The sequence below is a fragment of the Myiozetetes cayanensis genome, unplaced genomic scaffold (assembly GCF_022539395.1).
Source record: "Myiozetetes cayanensis isolate MyiCay16 unplaced genomic scaffold, myiCay2020 scf2-11, whole genome shotgun sequence".
In the NCBI taxonomy this organism is placed as follows: Eukaryota; Metazoa; Chordata; class Aves; order Passeriformes; family Tyrannidae; genus Myiozetetes; species Myiozetetes cayanensis.
The window spans coordinates 100,618,874-100,637,535 of NW_026087411.1; the positions used below are offsets into that span (position 1 = coordinate 100,618,874).

General features: G+C 43.3%; 1 protein-coding gene across 1 annotated transcript; it reads right to left on the reverse strand.

The window, feature by feature from the left end:
* Positions 1–22: 22 nt before the first annotated feature.
* On the reverse strand, positions 23–15,735 carry PDIA6 (protein disulfide isomerase family A member 6). The gene is made up of 13 exons (XM_050315287.1): positions 15,660–15,735; positions 12,683–12,824; positions 11,481–11,538; positions 10,674–10,800; positions 10,075–10,181; positions 8,588–8,721; positions 8,058–8,172; positions 6,984–7,124; positions 5,765–5,849; positions 5,603–5,675; positions 4,420–4,578; positions 2,378–2,474; positions 23–1,642 (listed from the first exon to the last, which is right to left on the reverse strand). The coding sequence occupies exons 1-13, from the start codon at positions 15,691–15,693 to the stop codon at positions 1,574–1,576; spliced, it is 1,341 nt and encodes a 446-aa protein (XP_050171244.1). The 5' UTR covers positions 15,694–15,735; the 3' UTR covers positions 23–1,573.
* Positions 15,736–18,662: the final 2,927 nt, after the last annotated feature.

Genomic DNA, 18,662 nt, shown 5'->3' on the forward strand with positions numbered 1-18,662 from the left:
AAAATATTTCAGAGGCAGGAGGTACTATGGTAGTATTTATTTTTTTTTGGTAAATTACAAAGGTGGAATATCTACAGGACTTCAAATAAAACAATTTAAAAAGGATGGTGGCTAATGGGTCTACTAAGTGTATATAGTCCTGTTTTTCTAACAAAACAAACCAAACAAAAAAAAACCTAACAGAAAAAGTAGAAAGCATCAGAGCAAAGTCCAAAGTTCTTTTAATTTAACAAAAAAAATGCCAAAAGCTTAAGAGGAAAGATCCTCAAAAATGCTGAGGAGCTAGCTGTAGTATAACTTATAGTCCCAAGTACTCATGAGTTAATTTTTGCAAAGATATTTCAGTTAAAACGGTTCCATTAGATCTCATCTGCTGGGGTGTTAAGAGCTGGAGCACATCTCTTGCACCAGATCAGCAGTCACGTTACTGCTGGTTCTGACACTGCCTTTCACAGGGATGAGCTACGGGCAATCTCTTACAGACACCAGATGACAAATATCCATATTAGGTTATTTCCTTGAAAGAAGGGGAAACTTTCAGCTCTTTTATTCCTCACTTATAAACAAGCTCATCATATGAGGATCACTTCACTATACACCAATATACAAGACATGGAGAGCAATAAAATAATAGTATTTTTATTAAAAAAGCAGCAGTAAACATCCCTATTACCAGTTCCCCTTCCAAGGAAATAACAATTCCAGATCAAAATGATGTCAGATGGGAAGTGAAGAAGCATTACCCAATTTGCTGGAGACAGCACCAGGGTGGTTTTTTTATAGCACCTGGAAATCCTCATGCCCTAAAATGGGGATTAGCTTCACCACTGATCCAGGGGAAAGACCAACAGCTCCCAGCATCTCCCACTGCAGCAGCAACCGCACTTCTATTGTATTAATGATCTCACGAAGTCTGGCACAAAGACAGAGAAAGCCCCTGAGAAGGAATATGAAAAGGAAGACTGAAGAGCATTTAAACTAAGATTGTCCATCTAATCAGGCTTTAGGCCAAACTGTCAAGATCTCACAGCAAGGGGGTGGTTTAGGACTCCCATCTGCACAAGCCTCTCTATTCTACAGTTCAGTTTTCAAGAGTCATCCACAACAGGACAGCTTGTATCATGTGCACCTTTCTTACTCTATACAAGACTAACACTGTGTGTCAAAAAATATTTTATTCTTTAATTGAAACAGAAGCTGACCAGGTTCCACCTCTGTGAAAAAAAAACCAACAAAAACATTTAAAGTTGGTTACACTAAGAGCCTCCAGTAACACTCAAACACCACATTATCCACAAAATAAAACCCAAGATGTTCCAAAGAAATATCCATGTTGTCCTCAAAATATTTGTTACACAGACAGAATACAATCAAGTTTACTGGTTATGACAATTCATAGAATTTCTGCAATGTTTTCTTGAGATGCGTACAGTCCACTGCTGCAGTGCATCAAACAGCACAGTTTGTCACGTGCTGTTCTCCATATAAAGGCCACTGGAATATCCGTCTGATTGTGATCCAGGCTGCAAACTGCTGCGCAAACTCTCCCAAGAAAAAAAGTTTCCTGAAGATCTCACAGCTCGTCTTTATCCCAGTCATCCAGATCCACATCACTGAGATCAATGTCATCTTCAACTGGAAGCTGTGAGAAAGGGAAGGTTTTGAGCATGTGTTTAGAAGTGCTTAATGCCAGGAGATCCCTGATTTAGAAAGATCCTTACTTCATCCTGAGAGTAAAGCTCCCTCCAGTCATCTCTTTCATTCATAAAACTAAAAGTGCATTAAGCACAGGACAAGTGATCAGTTTGGACTGAAGGTTGTTTTCTACTAATAAAAACACTCCACATGAAGGCAATGCAAGTAAACTCTGTAACAAAACTACTACCATTTCCATGCTTTTATTTGTCTGAGGTAGATCAAAGGACTGCAGTAACTTTGTTTTTTACAGCAATGTTGAACTTTAAGAATGTACACCGAGTCACTTTGTTACACAAGCTTTACCCGACAAACTTTCTGACAGTAAGACCTTGATGGCAAGGTCAGCATACTGCAGAACCAGTGTCTCCACAACACTGAGGTCCTGAATGCATGCACTACCACCTCCCTTCCTCAGCACTGCTAATACACTTCTCCCTCAAGAGATCCAACTTTCAGATCACATCCTAACAACTAGGCAGGAGCATCTGGTCCACAGTGTCAGACAATCAGATTCGTATTTGGTCTGCTGGCAGGATTTAGATAAAGCAAAACCATCAACAAAACTTGCAACAGTCTTGTAAGAACAAGAATTTTCACACTGACAGTTCTTAGTTACTCTATTCTGTCACTTCTGAACCCAGCAGTTTATCAGCACATTTAGAAATGGAGCACCTCTTACCTCACCATCTTTGCCATCCCAGGGTTCAACTGAATGAATTTTGGGGAATGCTCCACCACCCACTGGTGCTGTAGAGCCACGACCAACAGAGAGTTCCCTGAGAAAACACATGCAAAAGTAAAGTTAAGAAATTTCTCCAGCCTCCATCCACCCAGAACAGTGCCTGCTTCAGATAAAAGGAAGTCAACATTAAGATTTCATCTCTTCAAGCAAATCTGAGCTGTCTGGAAGCAAAACCTTTTCAAATTGAGAAGCAGAAAATGACAGAACCCTTAAAGCAGCATTGAAAATTTACAATGGGATCCAAAGACATCTGTGACCTTCACTATTTCATATTTCAGCAGTGTAATAGTCATGGATAAGTACAGACCTTCAACAGTATGTTGTTTATCACTTAAAGCAACTCCAAGGAGAGTCTGGAATTATATTTGTGGAAGTCACCTGTGGCTGTTATTTAAAATTACCACAGATCTTTTTTACTGAAGACTAAGCCTCCATGGGTTCCAATGGGTACAAGGTAACCAGCCTCTGAGACACTCCATCCTGCCCTTGCTGCTTAGGGTTGCTCAAAAAGCCCAGCATTAAAATCCTGATGAGCTAATCCCTTTGCATTCTTTCAGAGGCAAATAAGACTCAATTAGCATTTCTCCCTAGGTGGATTCCACAATTTTTGTGCTCTTCAAAGTGCCAGTTTCTTTACTTGTAGTCAACACTGCTGAGACTGCCTATTAGATTACAGAAGCTGCCTACAGCAGCTGAGTTAACAGCCAGCCAGCCACACCGACTGTGATTTTACTGCTTTCTCTAGGCAGCACAGCTGAGCTGAAGCATGGAAAGACAATACCAAACCAATTACCCAACAGTATAAGCTGTTAAATTGGCTGTTGTGTCCTGGAAGCACCCTCACCAGGAGAGGCTTTACTATAATGGATTTTATAGACTAAGAGAATTTGCCATGTCTGAGAAAGGCAGATGCTTCTTTCACGTGCATTAATTAGTACAAACTGTCTAGTGTTTCTCTTCTTGCATCTGAATCCTGAATTTTACTTGATGTCCTAAGAATGTTTATTTTGTGGCATTAAGAAGAAAGTCTGATCACTTGGTAAGATCTTACCTGTCTGATCAACAGGTAAGAGAATATAGCATTGATTCCAGTAATACAGCAGGAACAGCATTCAGTTAATGTGCTTCTTATGGCAAGGTGGGGAGAGGCTGTTGCATTTGCTTTTGCAATTCTGTCTGTCCTCTGCCATTGTCCAAGCAAAGACATGGAAATAACACTGCTAATGTAAGCTCTCAAAGGCTCTTGCATACATTATGGCAGGCAGTGCTTTACCTGGAAGCAAAGTTCCCACCTCACTTTGACCACACCGAAGTAAAAGTTTGAGTTTAGCTGCTCTGTTTCAGTGATGATGCCACCTTCCGTCATCCTCGCCATTTCACTTGCCTCATTCCATTCTTCCCAGCACTGGTTCTTGCCCCAGCTACACAAGGGGCAGTTTCAGGGAACTTGTACTGAGCAGCGAGCTACTGAATTTTTGGATGGATTGCTTCAGCAACACTAATCAGTTTATCAGGTGCCAGGAGAATGGGAGGTGGGAGGAGGAAGACAGGAACAGACTGAACATGGAAGATGAACAGTAACATATAGAACTTCAACAGCACCCATTTAAATTCCCAAACTGGGAACTTCCCAATTATGAATGACTAGTCATAATGCATTATTTGAATTAAATAGAATTGATTACCAAGTTATTTCCTGAGTTACAAAGAAACATAATTTTTCACCATCAAAGCCCATTTCTGGTGTCAGAAGTTGTGCCAAAACTATTTAAGTCTAAACAGCCAACTTAATTTTGCACACCATAAAAAGGTTGTGACTTCTTTATTGCAATCCCCACTGAAATCATTCCCTACTCCAGTGAATTCTAATCATAATTCCCTTAACTGTGCAAGTCTTGTCTGATCCTGAAGAGTCTGATTTTGGCCTAAAGTCACAGCCCCAGTTACTGAAAGATTCAAGTCACTTAAAGATTTCATACCTGAGAAACTCATTAATCCCTTGCTCACTGAATGATCCTTTCAGAAGGGCAAATTTCATCTTGCGAGCATTAACAGCAGCCATTGCTGGATACCCAAAGCCTCCAATTCCCAGAGAGCTCTCAAGATCTGACTGAGCACCTGCTTCTGTCCACAGCCACCTTGAGGAAAAGATGAAACAGAAAATTAACAATGAAGATAGGCACTACAGTAATTTTCAAGTCACACATGTCGTGCAACCCTGCAGACTTCAAGTGGGACTCTGAACTGCCCTTGACAGTGGCAACTGTTACTGAAATCCTGAACCCTGCACCAGAAGAAAGCTCCTCCTCAGCAGCACCACTAGGCCAGTCCCATCCTCACAGTCACTGAAATCAGAACTGGATCAAAACAGCCACTCAAGACATTGAAGGGAAAGAACTATGTTACCAACATGAACAAACTGCTACACTTTCGCCTGTATTAAGCAAGGTTTAAAATTACTCAAGTCACAGATCCAAACATGACAAAGTCCTGCCCAAATATCACTGTAAAGGATTTTTAGCTAAGGACACTCAGTATTTGTTTCTCACTGGTCAGGTCTCAGTTCCTCTAATTCTTAGCAAGTCCCCTGAGTAACCTCTGGAATCAGCCAATCTCAGCATTTTCCCCCAGGCTTTCATGCCATTCTGCCCCCTTTCACAGCAGTCTGTGTGACAGAACAGCTCTCACTTTCCAATAAAGTTCCAGAGATCCTAACCTGCACTTGAGAGGAGGTGGCAAGAGCCTGCTGGCCTGCTTCTTTGACAACATGAAACTTGTTAATAAACCATAATTTACCTTTCTTTTTCCCCTGAGAATTCAACATTCATACTGGCAGACTCACCCACCAGCAAAAGACTCTAAAAGAAACTGCCCTAAAATATTTTAGTATTCAGGACAAGAGTAAAAGTTGCTTATTCTCATTAATGCTTAGATATCTTATAAATGCAGAATTTGAGGTGTATGAAAAGAAAAAAAAAACAGCAGGTTATTCTAAAGTCACAGCATTCCCTCCCCCAGTAATTAGTGAAATACCACAGTATGCTACCCTGAACAAGGAACAACTCTGATCTGTAGTTAAATTGCTATCATACAAATTTCATCCCATTACCTCCAGAAATGCTCACATCTTTTCCAAGATAACCAATCTACAATGACACTTACCCCCACATTTTCTTTTTGTATTTTTCAGCCATTTTTAACATGACATCCAGGTAGGAATTTCTCCCTGAGGCTCCTGTTAGACAGAATTGGACAAGTTAAAAAACACAACTACATGCTCTAAGTGACAAATTCATACAGAAGTCTGCTTGCTTGTATGTGTACCTGTGTCAAGAATATGAGGCAAGACAGAAATGATGCACAGCTGATGAGCATCACAGGTAGTCTTCAGAACATCCTCACTAATTATCTAGAAGAAAGTAGCAGAGAGTCAATGAGACTTGGTTATTCAGTTGTGACTGCATTTCCCTTTTGACACAAAAGTTGATGACTCTCCCCTACTCCACTAGTCCCCCATCACAAGAGTAATTTACAAGGTAAATTTATAATTCACAAAATCTTCTGTTGAGACTTGCAGCAACAATAAAGTAAGTGATACCAAATAAGGCTTACAGAAAGATGTCAGTTGTTGCTCAAAATCAATGTCCTTGCCCCAGGCTGGGAAGAGCAGCCCTGGGCCCATGCAATGCCTGCCAGCACAAGGAGAGCCAGCAGTGAGCAGCTTTTGCTGCACATGAGATTGTTCCATCAACAGTAACAGCAACACTGGGTTTGTGGGATCTGCCTCAAAAAGGAATCGACCCAGTGACCTGCACCAGTGGTCTCCAACCTCTGATTGTACACCCCACCAGTAAAGAAATTTTTAAGCATGCAGCTCTGGTATCTGTAAATCAATTACATACATATACACATAAATAAGTATGTACTATTGTAGTAACATTATAAAGTAAAATAAACATTTTAGAAGGATGAGAGATAGGAACTAAGCACTATTTAAAAATATCTGTAGGTTTATTAATAGTACAAATGTTCTTGGTTTTTCCTTCCTGCATCCCAGTGGATTGTCTTGCATGCATCTCATTTTGGGACACAACTGATCACCATTTCAAATCTACCAACAGAAAGCAGAAACCAGAAGTTGCCATACAGGGAATGGGGTTTCTTGGACAAGCAAAATTGCTCATCACGCACCTCCTAATGGACAGCTTACAAATGACAAAGCCCTGCCCTCTTGTTGTGGAAAGAGATGGGGCACAGAGCCCAGCCTTTTCACTCATTCAAGAGCAGACTCAGACACCCTGGCACCATCCTGTTCATACCTTCACTGCATCAATTCTGATTGTCTTCAAGTCAGCAACAAATTCAGAGTAGAAATAAGCATTCAGCTTTCTGTTAATTAAGACTTCTCACCCTTTACTTTCTGGGGCAAAACAGTGCACAAGCACCACACTTAAGCAGTTTTATTTACAGTTAATATAGTACTGTTAAAATTGTTGCCAAGAATATGATGGAAAAGCAATTTGAGAAAATAATGTAGAGTTACCTCCAGGAGCTCAGGTGGTGGTGCATTATCAGAAAACAGATCCAGAGCACGAGCAATGATATCAGATCTAGTTCTCCCACCATCATAATCAACAGGATCTTCACCTTTCTGGAAGATTTTAATGGTGGGAAATCCACGAATCTGCAAGACAAGTTTAAGCCATCAGCTCAAATAAACATGACCTGGTGGTGGAATTGAATACGGTAGAAATTATCTGCTTGTCCGATGTGTTCCAGATTAAGAGCGAGGGAAGAGATTCAAGATCTACATGTATCAAGTCTCACAGCACGTTCTGACTTAACTTGAAGAATTTTGTAGCTTTCTACCTGTGCAACAATTCAAAACAAGGTTAACATACACTGAAACACTGCTTCAGAGTTTGGCTGATGAACCAGCAATGGTTTCATCTCAATTCAGATGCACAAAGCACGACATATTACTCTTCATATTTATTAGACATTAGTGTCCCAATTTGTCTGTGGGGGGACAGCACTGTGACTACATGGCAACAAATGGACCTTAAGCTCCCTCTACTGCACTTCCAGTAAAACTTGCTCAATGTTCCTCTTTGCTGTCAGCCATATGCACTTACAAGGAAACTAAGCAGCACACTGTAAGCTCTGTGAACTGTACCAAAAATTAAAGGGTATCAGTTCATTTTGGGCGAGCAACACATCTGATCTGTGCAGCCAATATTGTCAGAGTGATCCCTGCTAACTGGCTCCAAGGTGTACAGGTACATGTGTGGGTTCTGGAGGTGCCCAGACAGCATACAAAGCAGTCTGAAAAGAGAGCCCTCTCACTTCAGATAATAAATGCATAAAAGATCTTATGGAAATAGATGACCTTTTTCATCAGCAACATCCAAATTTATTCTTTTCTTCTCTCCCATTTATACTGTTACTGACATTCAGAAATTAATTATTTGTAGAAAAAAATTGTATGCACCACTTATTTTTAGCACAAAACTTTTAAGTAGTACCAGATTAAAGAACAGTTCAGTAAGCATTGAAGAGAAATCTGACTTGATAGAGAGGGAAACAAAAAATTGTAACCACTGCAGAGCACACTCACCCCATATCGGCCTGCCAGCATCTGATTGACTGTAGCATCTACTGCAGCCAGCTTTACTTTTCCTTTTGTTTGTTCCTTCACCTCAGTGGCAGCAGCTGCCCATTCTGGCTCCAGGCTGAAAAACACAGTACAAGCGCTCTAAGCTCTCTGAGAGTTAGCGGAAGTATACCACATTTCAACATTACACAGTGCATTCCACTCAAGGAAATAAAGTCAAGTCTCTGCAGAGAATGATGACAGAGTTATTCCAAAGGAGACTAATGTCCTGAATCTTAAGGAATTGAAAGGGTAATATAACTCCTGGATCTTATTTCTACTGATAACTGGGAATTTTACTGCTAAGGAAGAGTGCAGCCAAAGCAGCACCAAGGGGCCCTGAGCAAAAGCCCACACATTTTTATTAAAACATCTTACAGAAAACCCCACTTCTGGTCTACCAGAGGTGGAAGGTTTCTTTCACGGGGACTAAGGGTATTAAACAAAACCAAGCACTAATGGGAACTGAACTGTCAAAGAAAAACCTCATTTACTTTTTGCAGTGCCCACACCATGGGGCATAAAACTCCACCATCCACACATCGTCACTATTGATGACGTTCTTATCGAAGCTGTCATCAGTCAGCTCAATCACATCCTTCTTGTCTCCACCTCCACTCTCCCGGCTCTGTAAGAAACAAACAGACCCTCATGTAAGAAGTAACAAAAGCTGGTTTCTCACATAAGCCAACTCCTGTGTGTCATCTTGTACCACATGGCCTTTATTTGAGTAGGATACAAAACAGGCAGTGTTAGGTCATACAACTTTCCTGTTTTAGAAGTGACAAAACACACAGCCTACTCCCACAGCACTGTCAAGAAACAGCAAGTGAACCCTTCTCTTGAAAAAAACAGAAAAAGAGAAATCAGGTTAAACTGACTACAGAGAAGATGTGGGAGCACTTTCCCAGTTCTTCACACTCTGATCTGTCCAAGAACAAAGTGCTCTCCAACCACCACCTCCATCCGGAACTGTGTCCTGGTTTCCAGGCAAAACAAACATGTGGGAGTGCAATGTACACTACAGGGTACATTCCACCCAGGTCTTCTATCTGGCCAACCTGAGGACGCCAGAGTGTACTTGCACCATGATTTAGAGACAGCAGTAGGAGCCAGAAGCTTTCAATATACCTTCAGGGAGAAATCCAGCAAGCCAACTTCAGAAAAACATTGCCAAATTAAAATAAACTATCCATCCAGCTTAGACTAGGACTAGGCAAATGATACCTGGACCACTTGGATAAGGGAGCTAACAGGGACCTCAAAGTTCAAAAGCAGATGCGCCTGGGGAATAACAGCCCCATACACCAGTACATGCTGGGGACTGACTAGCTGGAGAGCAGTAAGAGAAACCTCAAGGTCCTGGTGGACAAGCAGAATACGAGCCAGAACTGCACTCCCATAATAAAAGTGGCCAAGAGCCTCTGAGCTGCACTATGCAGAGAGCTGCCAGCAGGTCTGGGGAGGCAATCTCTCCCTTTGCTCAGCACTGTGTGAAACACCTGGACTGCTGGGTCCTGATCTGGGTTCTCTGGGAGAAGAGGAATGCACACACTGGAGCAAGTCCAGCCAAAGCTGATTAGGGTATGTGATGAGATGGTGAAGGAAAAGTAAAGAAAATGACAGGCTCTTCTCTGCAAAAGCAGAGACAAAAGGGCATAAGTTGAAATAGAAGAAATAACATTCTATGATGCTATTAACTTAAACACAAGAGAAAGCTTTCTACTGTAAGGATGGTCAAACACTGGAACAGGCTGCCCATAGACTGCAGTCTGCATGGAGTGTCAGATCTAGGAGATACAACTTGATGGGACACAGCAATCTGCTTAGCTGACCCGGCACTGGGCAGGGGGCTGGACTAGAAAACCTGCAAAAATCCCTTTCAACTTCAACTATTCTGTGATGGAATTGGGGCACAAGCTCTGACCACCTGTACAGGACAGTCTGCAGTTGAAAAACAAACACACATTCCCTCAAATACCTGTCTTCCAGAGCTGTATCCTCCACTTCTGCCGCTAAGTCGTTCTTTCACCAGGGACCGAAGAGCACTTAGAGCAGCTTCAACAATAGCGTCACTTGTCCTGCCACCTGCAATGGAGAAAATAAGTGATTAAACCACCAAGAGGCCAGTTTAAGGTCAGCTTCTAACTTAATTACAAACGATACTCCCTCACCCTAATGATTTTTCAGGAAAAGCAGGACTGGGCTATGAGTGATACAGTCCTAGTGGTGGGACATCTGACTTCAGCACAAGCAGCAGGACTGACTTCACTACACTTTTTAGCAACCCACCTTATCTGATGAGGGGTGACTGTGGCAAGCTCCAAATAAACAGGAAGAAAGGAATAATTCTTTGGAACTGCCTATCCACCTCCAAAAACTATGAACTGCAAGTGGGACTGTTAGTCCATGCTAAGACATACACAGTTTGGTTAAACCAGTCCCACCCACCTGTCTCTCAGTTACTACAAGCACTAGACAAAGAGGAAATGCCACACAAGACAGCATTAACAGCTACCATAATTGCTGTATTCAGGGAAGTTTTTAAGCGTGTAACATGTAAAACAGCATCACATTTACCCTGATAGTCCTCTGCTTTGTGTTTGTTGGCTCCAAATATCTTGATGGTTGGAAACCCTCTAACTCCATACTGTCCACCCAAGGACTGATGTTTATCTGCATCTACTGCACCCACTTTCACTACACCCTGCAGAAACAAAAAAAGAAACAACACCTAAGACAAGACTTCTACAGTGATTTAACACATTTCATACTCTCTACTGCAAGCAGAGAAGAGGAGGAGGAGGGGAAGAGGGAGGGATAGTTAATAGGACTGTAAGAGAACAGTCACCAGAAGAGACATACTTCCCCCCCAAAGCATTAAATTACAGAACACTATATATGTCCATTTTTTAATTCAGCCTGACAAACTAAATTTTACATTGTTTGTTTTTTTATTTAGTTGGGGTTTTTTTGTTTGGGGGTTTGTCTGTTTGGGGTTTTTTTCAGAAGGGGAATATATATTTTACAAAGACAAGAATTCAGCAAATCACTACATTACCAAGTTTTTTGTAATTAAAGAAATACTCATCCCCAACAACTTACAAAGCTGTTTTCAGTTCTGGAAAACTGTAATGGGAATTCACACAGACAGAACTGACTTGCTTCCTCCACAATTTAAGGTCTTCTTTTATAAAGGAAAAAACACAAAACAAACCAACAAAAATCCTGACTTTTTAAGTGCCTGAATGACTGCTTCTCTGGCTGGAAAAGTATGGTTAGAGTGATAATGGTGTAAGGACCAAACCCCACCTCCATGTTCTTAAGTCAGATGGCAAACAGCCAAACTCTCTTAAATCCACTGCACATTTGAAAGGCTAAACTTACTTTTAAAGCTGTTGCTGCTTTCTTCCACTCAGGGGTTAGTCTTTGACAATGACCACACCTTTTAGAAAAAACAAACAAAACCCAATAACTGTCATTCAGATCTGACAACTATTTCACAGTCACTCACAGCAAACTGTGGGAGAATGAAGATTTACTCATAAAGAGGGGAAGAGGCTATGCCACAACATCACATCACATCATCACTTAGGCTTCAAAAACCTTCACATTATGTAAGTGTGAGCAAGCACACACACATATATGCAAATATCTCAATAGCTGCCTGTCTTTCCCAAAACAGAGTCAAACATAGGCATGAAAATCCAGATTTGCACACTAGTCTGCTTGTGGCAAGCTAAAACAGACCTGTGATGAGGCCTAAAAGAATTATTCTAGAGGTTACTTCTTAACTAGCAAGAGTTTGTGGCACAACTCCTGGAAGTGTCTGAGAGGGAAAACCAACAGCATATAATCACATCATCACAAGTCTGCAAGGAGAGGAACTGCCAATTTCCTGTTCTACACTTCATTGCTACTGTTCAATAAAGCTTCTCGTTGCCCATAAACTGCAACATTAGAAGAGGCACAGCACGCCTTCCCCTACATGTCTCAGTCCAGACACAGCCAGGCTGTTGCAATGAAAGGCCACTTTCTCCAGACTCTGGAACTTTGGGATGGCAATATCACAGATGATTTGTACAAAGATGGAAGATGTATCACCCGAATTTAAATGGAAGAGACTCCATGCTCTGGACATCAGCAGGACAGAAGACAAAGAGAGATGCTAAATTAAGATGCACAAAGCCAGTATTTTTCAATGGAAATTGCAGAGTCTAACTGTGAATTCAGATTTGTGCTTTCACATTAGAATTACATTCAGAAACATGCAAGTGAAGGGCCTTTTCACTTACCTATTGCACTTCAATAATTTCTAATAATAATTTCATCAGAAAAATTGAAGTAGTAAAATAGAATATAAGATTTTGTATCAGACCTTGTTTGCCAACTTGAAACAAATTCCTGCCTTTTTCCATCATGAGGATATTTAAAACAGGAATCCCAAGTACAGCTATTTTGCTGTCATGAAGCCATCAAGCCAGCAACTGTGCTACCAACAACTGAATGAAACCTTGGGCTGATCAGCAGCAGATTCCTGTGCTGCTCCTCCGTGTAAGAGCAAGCAAGTTCACAGCTGTGATTCTTACCATGGGGCGTAGAACTCCACTAGCCACAGGCTCTCACTCTGAATGACCTCCTTGTTGAAGTTAGTTGGTGTGAGCTCTATCACATCATCACTGGCCGAATACAAACCGTTAACTGCCAGGAACAAAGTGCAGCTCACTGTGCCTACAACAAAAAGCAAAGCAATCAGCATTCCTGTTCAACATTTATGATTCTCCTGTTGCCATGGCTAAATCATCTCCCCATGCCCTGAAAACGAGCAGCGGTGGGAAGGGATTCCAGTCTGACCACATAAAAAAGAAGTTAAGCCAAGATATATGCTTTCCCTCACCATTTCAAACATGATTCCACAGGACCATGTAATATAAGCTCTGTGCCTAAAGCTAGCTGGAGTTAGGCCACTCCTGCTATGGCTCTCCAGAGCACCTTTCCCCAGAGCTCCTACCCTACCTCCTACTGGTACCAGACCACCAGAACTTCTGCAGGATTCCCCACGTAGAAACTCCTAAGCCAGTTGATCACACCTCTTGCACAGCAGGCACTCAAACACTTTTTTTACAAGATCACATAATGCAGGACTGTCCCAGCTGGGCTTGGCACAGTTACACTGATTTTAGGACCAGCACTTGATGCACTGGTAGTGTAACGAGTTCCTTCATTCTTGCTCATGAGGACCTCAGTCTACCACTGATTTCTCTCTACTGTACAACAGCTGAATCTCTCTGGTTAACAACTCAAGCACTCTGGGAATGCTAAAATATAACATGAAAAGATACTTGGAAATTGCTTTCTCTTATGACTTTGTACTTCTGATCATTTTTGGAACTTATTATTGCTTGAGGCCTTGTACATAAAACCTTGTAATCCTTCATTTTACCAAGTCAGAGAGATTGAGAGCTGATTTGATGAGAAATGACAAGCATCTCTGCAACAAATCCACCCAGCAAAGGACTTCTCTTAATCCACTAAAGACTGGGGGGAGTAAGAGCCCAGATATCCAAGTTAGAACCAGAGAAAAAATAGCTTTGCTGCAGGTGGTTAATAACTTGTATGGGAAGCTGAATATTATCTCTCAAGGCTGAACATGAGAGGAAGACATGGCTCAATGATGCAGAAACTCTACAGCACATGGTACACAGACTGCACAGCATCACCCACAGTTTATCAGTCCCACTCAAGAGAAGCCAGTTCCGTCACCTCTATTCTGCAGCTGAGAGAAGTTGACAGAAAAATCTTCCAGGTTATTCAAGCAGAGATCAGGACTGAATTGCTACACTACAACCCACTGCACCATTATCCTTTCCTAGTGGTTTCTTCTAGCACAAGGACCCAACCCTTTTCTTTTGAGGTGATCATAACTGGTTTCCAGCACCAGATTTACACGTTAGATTGGCTCTGTTCCTTCAGTATGCCTATACACAAACAGCACTTCATCAGCACTGATCAACTGACTTCCAAGGCGATCCGTGGCTGTCACAGCATGTTACAGTGACCTACAGTAGCAGCTGCTGCTGAGATAGAGTAAGAAAACAAGGTCCCTGAATGTTACAGTCGCTCTCGAGAGAAAAAACCTTCACTAGATGGAATGAGACCATTAAATTGAAACCAGTGTATTCTGGTGTCCTGTTTTAGATAATCCCTGGCAGAATAAACTCAGAAGACTGAATTCACCCAGCCATTTCTGTACCTTCAAACAGAGAAGTTCTAGCTTAGGCAAAAACAGCTGCTAAAGAGAACTCACAAAAGAAAGCACATGGTGAAATGCACCTAGTCACGTATCACTGCATTTTTTTCAAACTATGACTCATGAATGTTTCACTATAGAAAGGAAAGTTATGCCACCAGTTCAAGGTTTGATTCATCTTTAGCAAAGAAAAAGATCATTTTCCTACAGGTATCTAAGTCAGATAAATTCAAATCTATCCTTGTTATTAAGGCAAAAAGAAACAGATAATCTGATTTCAGAAGTTGTTTTCTAATGCTGGCAAATCACACAGACATGAGAGTTATTAAACCAACTAAGGCAGCTCCATACTGGTATTACTCGTCCTCACTGAACATTAAAGTTGCAACTCTGAAGATCCGTGAAAAAAAGCTTTTGTCACGGGATGATGATGATTATTCTGCGTTCTTCCTCCTTCAAACAGCTCCTGCAGCGGCGCTGGGCGCGCCGGAGCTCACAGATCCCTGCACACGTGCGCCCGGGGAGACACAGCCTTGGGCAGCGCTCCCGGCACCTCCCGCCTTTCCGCCCAGGGCCCGAGTGGGAATCGTTTACCGATTTCCCCCGCACACAAGATGCGGCAGCAGGGGAAGGGGATCGCCAGCTCCTCACAGGCTCCTCCGTTTGCCTTCGGTCACCGCTCTCTCGCTGCCCCTCACAGCACCAGAGCCCAGGGCAGGGCAGCCAGGCAGGCACAACGCCGTCCCTTACTCAAATCAAAGCGTTTTTTTTATTTATTAGGGTGGGAGGTAGTCACCGGTTTATTTATATTTTTTTGTTGCTGGGATCTTCAGGCCTTTATGATGTTTAGTATCTCCCTGTCTGCGCTCCAATAACGCCCCGAGCAACCCCCACCCCCTTGGCACAGATCGGCCACGGCTGCGAGCGCTTCCCCCCAGAGTCACAGCGCTGGAAAAGACCCCCGAGGTTATCGAGTCCAACCTGTGACCCAACACCACCGTGTCAACTACACCATGGCACTGAGTGCCTCGGCCAGTCTTTCCTTAAACATCTCCAGGGACGGTGACTCCACCACCCCACTGGGCAGCCCGTTCCAACATCTAATTACCCTTTCTGTGAAGGTTTCTTCCTAATCGCAATCTAAACCTCCCCTGGTGTAACTTAAAGCTGACCCGCACGGCCCCTGACCCCGCTTCCCCCTCCCCCGCCCCCGCGACGGAGCCCGCAAAGCCGGGGAGAAAGAAGCCACATCCCGCCGTGCCTCTCCGTGCCCCGCCGCCCCCTCAGGCCGCCCCGCGGTCCCTCACGGCTCCTACCCCACCACAGCCGGCCCGCGCCGCCCGCCCCCATGGCTGCCCCGCTGCCTCGGCCGCCGCCGCTGCCACGGCCCGCGCGCCCCGCCCCGCCCCCGCCCCGCTCCCCGCCGTGTCCGCCGCCCATTGGCCGTGCTGGCGCTCGCGCAGCGCCGCAGCCAATGGCGAGCGGCCGCGTCAGCCGCTGCGGCGCGCGGGGGCCGTGGGAGGCTCTGAGGGGAGGGGGAGGAGGAGGAGGGTGGAGGGGTCAGGGTTGGGCCGGGTTGGAGCTGGCCGGGTCCTGGGAGTTGCAGAGTATGGGGAATTATCTGAGGTGTGAGCGCTGGTGCCCTGAGGAAAAAGTCTCAGTCTGCTTCTAGCAGTTTCCCAGGGTCTCTCCCTGATCAGAGCGCCCCCAGCCCCTCCCGCCTCAGCGCTGAGGGGTGACCGGGCCTGGGCCGGAACCCGCGCAGGCCTTCGGGGAGAAGGAAGGCAGGCCAGGGATTTGTCTTGTTCGGTACCCGAGCTTTGCTGCTGTCTCTGAGTGCAAACATAAGCCTCAAGGATGGTCTAAATGGTCAAGTCTAGATGCCTGCGAAAACCAAGGCAGGCATCTAGATTTGAAAAAAAAAATCTGTTTTCCAGTTGCAAGCTTGCCTGTAAAAGTAGAAATTAGCTCAACTGGGTCTGCTGTAGGCCGAGGAAATGCAAGCAGGGGGAGGGGTGGGCTGGTGCATCCTAATACAAGCGCCGTTAAATCTCGAGTAACCTGCTTGCATCCGGCAGAGGCTTGGGAAGTTGGGGTCCATCAGCACAGCATGTACGTGGCTATTTTGTGTGAAAAAACAGCATCCCAGTTCAAAAGCTCTGGAAACAGCTGCCTCGAAAAGCTGGTAGCACATCTGCCCCTCCCACCTGCAGTGATTGCTCATCAAAGGTGGGCACTAGAGCTTGGTGGGCAAAGATTCAGACGCACTTTTGCAGAGCTAGGAGTACACGATTAGGTGAGCTGTGAATTTTTCAGTGTAGCAATAGTAGCTGGACTTCATGTGTCATTGAACTAGAATTATTCAGCAGTTGGATCTGTAGTAGTCAAAAAATTTACCCCCATGCACACCCCCATTGCTTCATGCTCACAAACAGAAGGTTTCAGTACCATTCAAGTTCTGCTTTTTCAGAACATGAAATTGTTAACACTGCAGTGAGAACAGGCAGCCATTTTAATCCTCAAGCTGTTTCAGAAATTGAGGAACAGGGGCTCATGGAATAAAAATTTTAATCAGAATACCTACAAAATGCTGACATCTTGGCATTTCCATCTGTAAATGAGAAGCCTGAGCAGGCAGGTTCAGGTTTGTGGCACGTCCCAGACCTTAAGATAAAACATGCCTCTTATTTTACTGACTGCTGAATCAAATAGGAGCTGCTTTGCAGACCATCAATTAGTATTTCTCTAAACTGTCTCCTGCATTCCACTAGTATGATGAAAAAAGTAAACATGGCAGGTCAGGGCACTGTTGAGCAATTAGCGTGACATTAGCTCCAGGTAGAATTCTCAAAACCAGAAATCATTAAAGAATACTTTAATGGCGTGTAAATTAGCAGAGAAAATTGATAATTTGGAGGGGGAGAATAGCTAACAGAAAGAGCTGCATAGAGACAATGTGTTTTCTTTTACACCAGTGTGAACAGTAAGTTGAATGGCTGCATTTAATGTTTCTGTAACATCAAGAAGCATGTGTTAAAGTAGTTATTGCAGAATAAGAAGCTTTTAAGACAGATCTTTAGTGATTCGTTAAATTTCTAGTGAGTTTCTACAGGAAACAGTTCTACACCAGGAGCAATTCAACATTTTTATGTGGATTTTGGAAATACACATAAGATAGCGTCGATAAAACCTACACCAAGACAAATATTGGTAGAGTGATAAATAACGATGGAAACAGCGAACCGATACAGGCTCTGTGATAAATGAGCTGCCTTCAGACAAAATGCATGAAGGGTTGTAATGAGTTTGCATGGGGCTGTACTATCTCGCTGAAGACAGTGCTGGGGTCTCAACAGAGCAGCATGAAATTCTGTGATACTACTGGGAGATAATCTCATGTGACTCATGGCTACATACAAGAGGCAATAATGGAAAGATATTTTGTCTGCAGAGGTTAAAGAGACAAGTTATTGAGCCTACATTTCAAGATGTGTAGATATTTGCAGGAACAGGATTAGAAGGGACTTTGCAGTTTTCCGAGGTCAGCAGGCTGATAGGGCAGACATGGTTCCATGCATGAGCCTGTGAGACCTCATGGATGTGCAGGGGAGCCAGATGATACCAAATCTGAAATCAGTTACCAGAAAAAGGAAATGCAGTGTTTGAAGAACACTTGTGTAGGACAGCGAGAGAATTGATGTTATAAATGTGAGAAATAGTCTTTTATATTCTGCAGATCTTGCCTGGTTCCTGCCCTGGCAGATGAGTATAAGGAGTATAACACAGAGGCATTCTGACTTTACAAGTTCTGTTTGCTTTCTGACTTCCAAACTGAGATGTGGTTGAGCGTTCCTGTAGTGCAGTTCACAGTAAAACAAGCTTTGCCTGCAGGAGCATTTTTTATTTGTGTTATTAATATGCATTTAATCTTAGTCATTTGTAATTACCAAAAGGCAATGGACAGAAGCTTTTACTAGAGACAGAAAAAAACCCAGGGAAACCTTAGAGCTATTAAAAGGAGGTGGAAATAAAGAGTGCTCCCTGAAACAAGTGGCTCTTTTTCTAGCAGAGGGGAACCAGTGCTGCACAGCCTCAGAAAGAATGATGGATCAAACTCAAGACAACTTATTCTCTGCTTGCTGTCTGTTTAGGAAGAGGCAGGGTTGAAGGTTTGGAAGCTGTAAGGAGGCCTTTTGCTGGCTCATTTGATACACATGACCAGAACCGTTCATGTTGAAGAAGGAGGGGAAGACTTGGAGGCAGCAAAAATTTGGAGAGGCCTTCACGAAAGAAGGGCTCAAGTATCTGCTGTTCAGAGA

Bases quoted from the DNA above. Each gene is read 5' to 3' on its own strand.
- PDIA6 (XM_050315287.1), bottom strand. From the start codon at position 15,693: ATGGGGGCGGGCGGCGCGGGCCGGCTGTGGTGGG. The intron at 10,801-11,480 runs GTAAGTTTAGCC...TTGTTTCTGCAG, and splicing joins AAGCAGCAACAGCTTTAAAA to GGTGTAGTGAAAGTGGGTGC. The intron at 1,643-2,377 runs GTAAGAGGTGCT...CCTTTCTCACAG, and splicing joins GGGATGGCAAAGATGGTGAG to CTTCCAGTTGAAGATGACAT.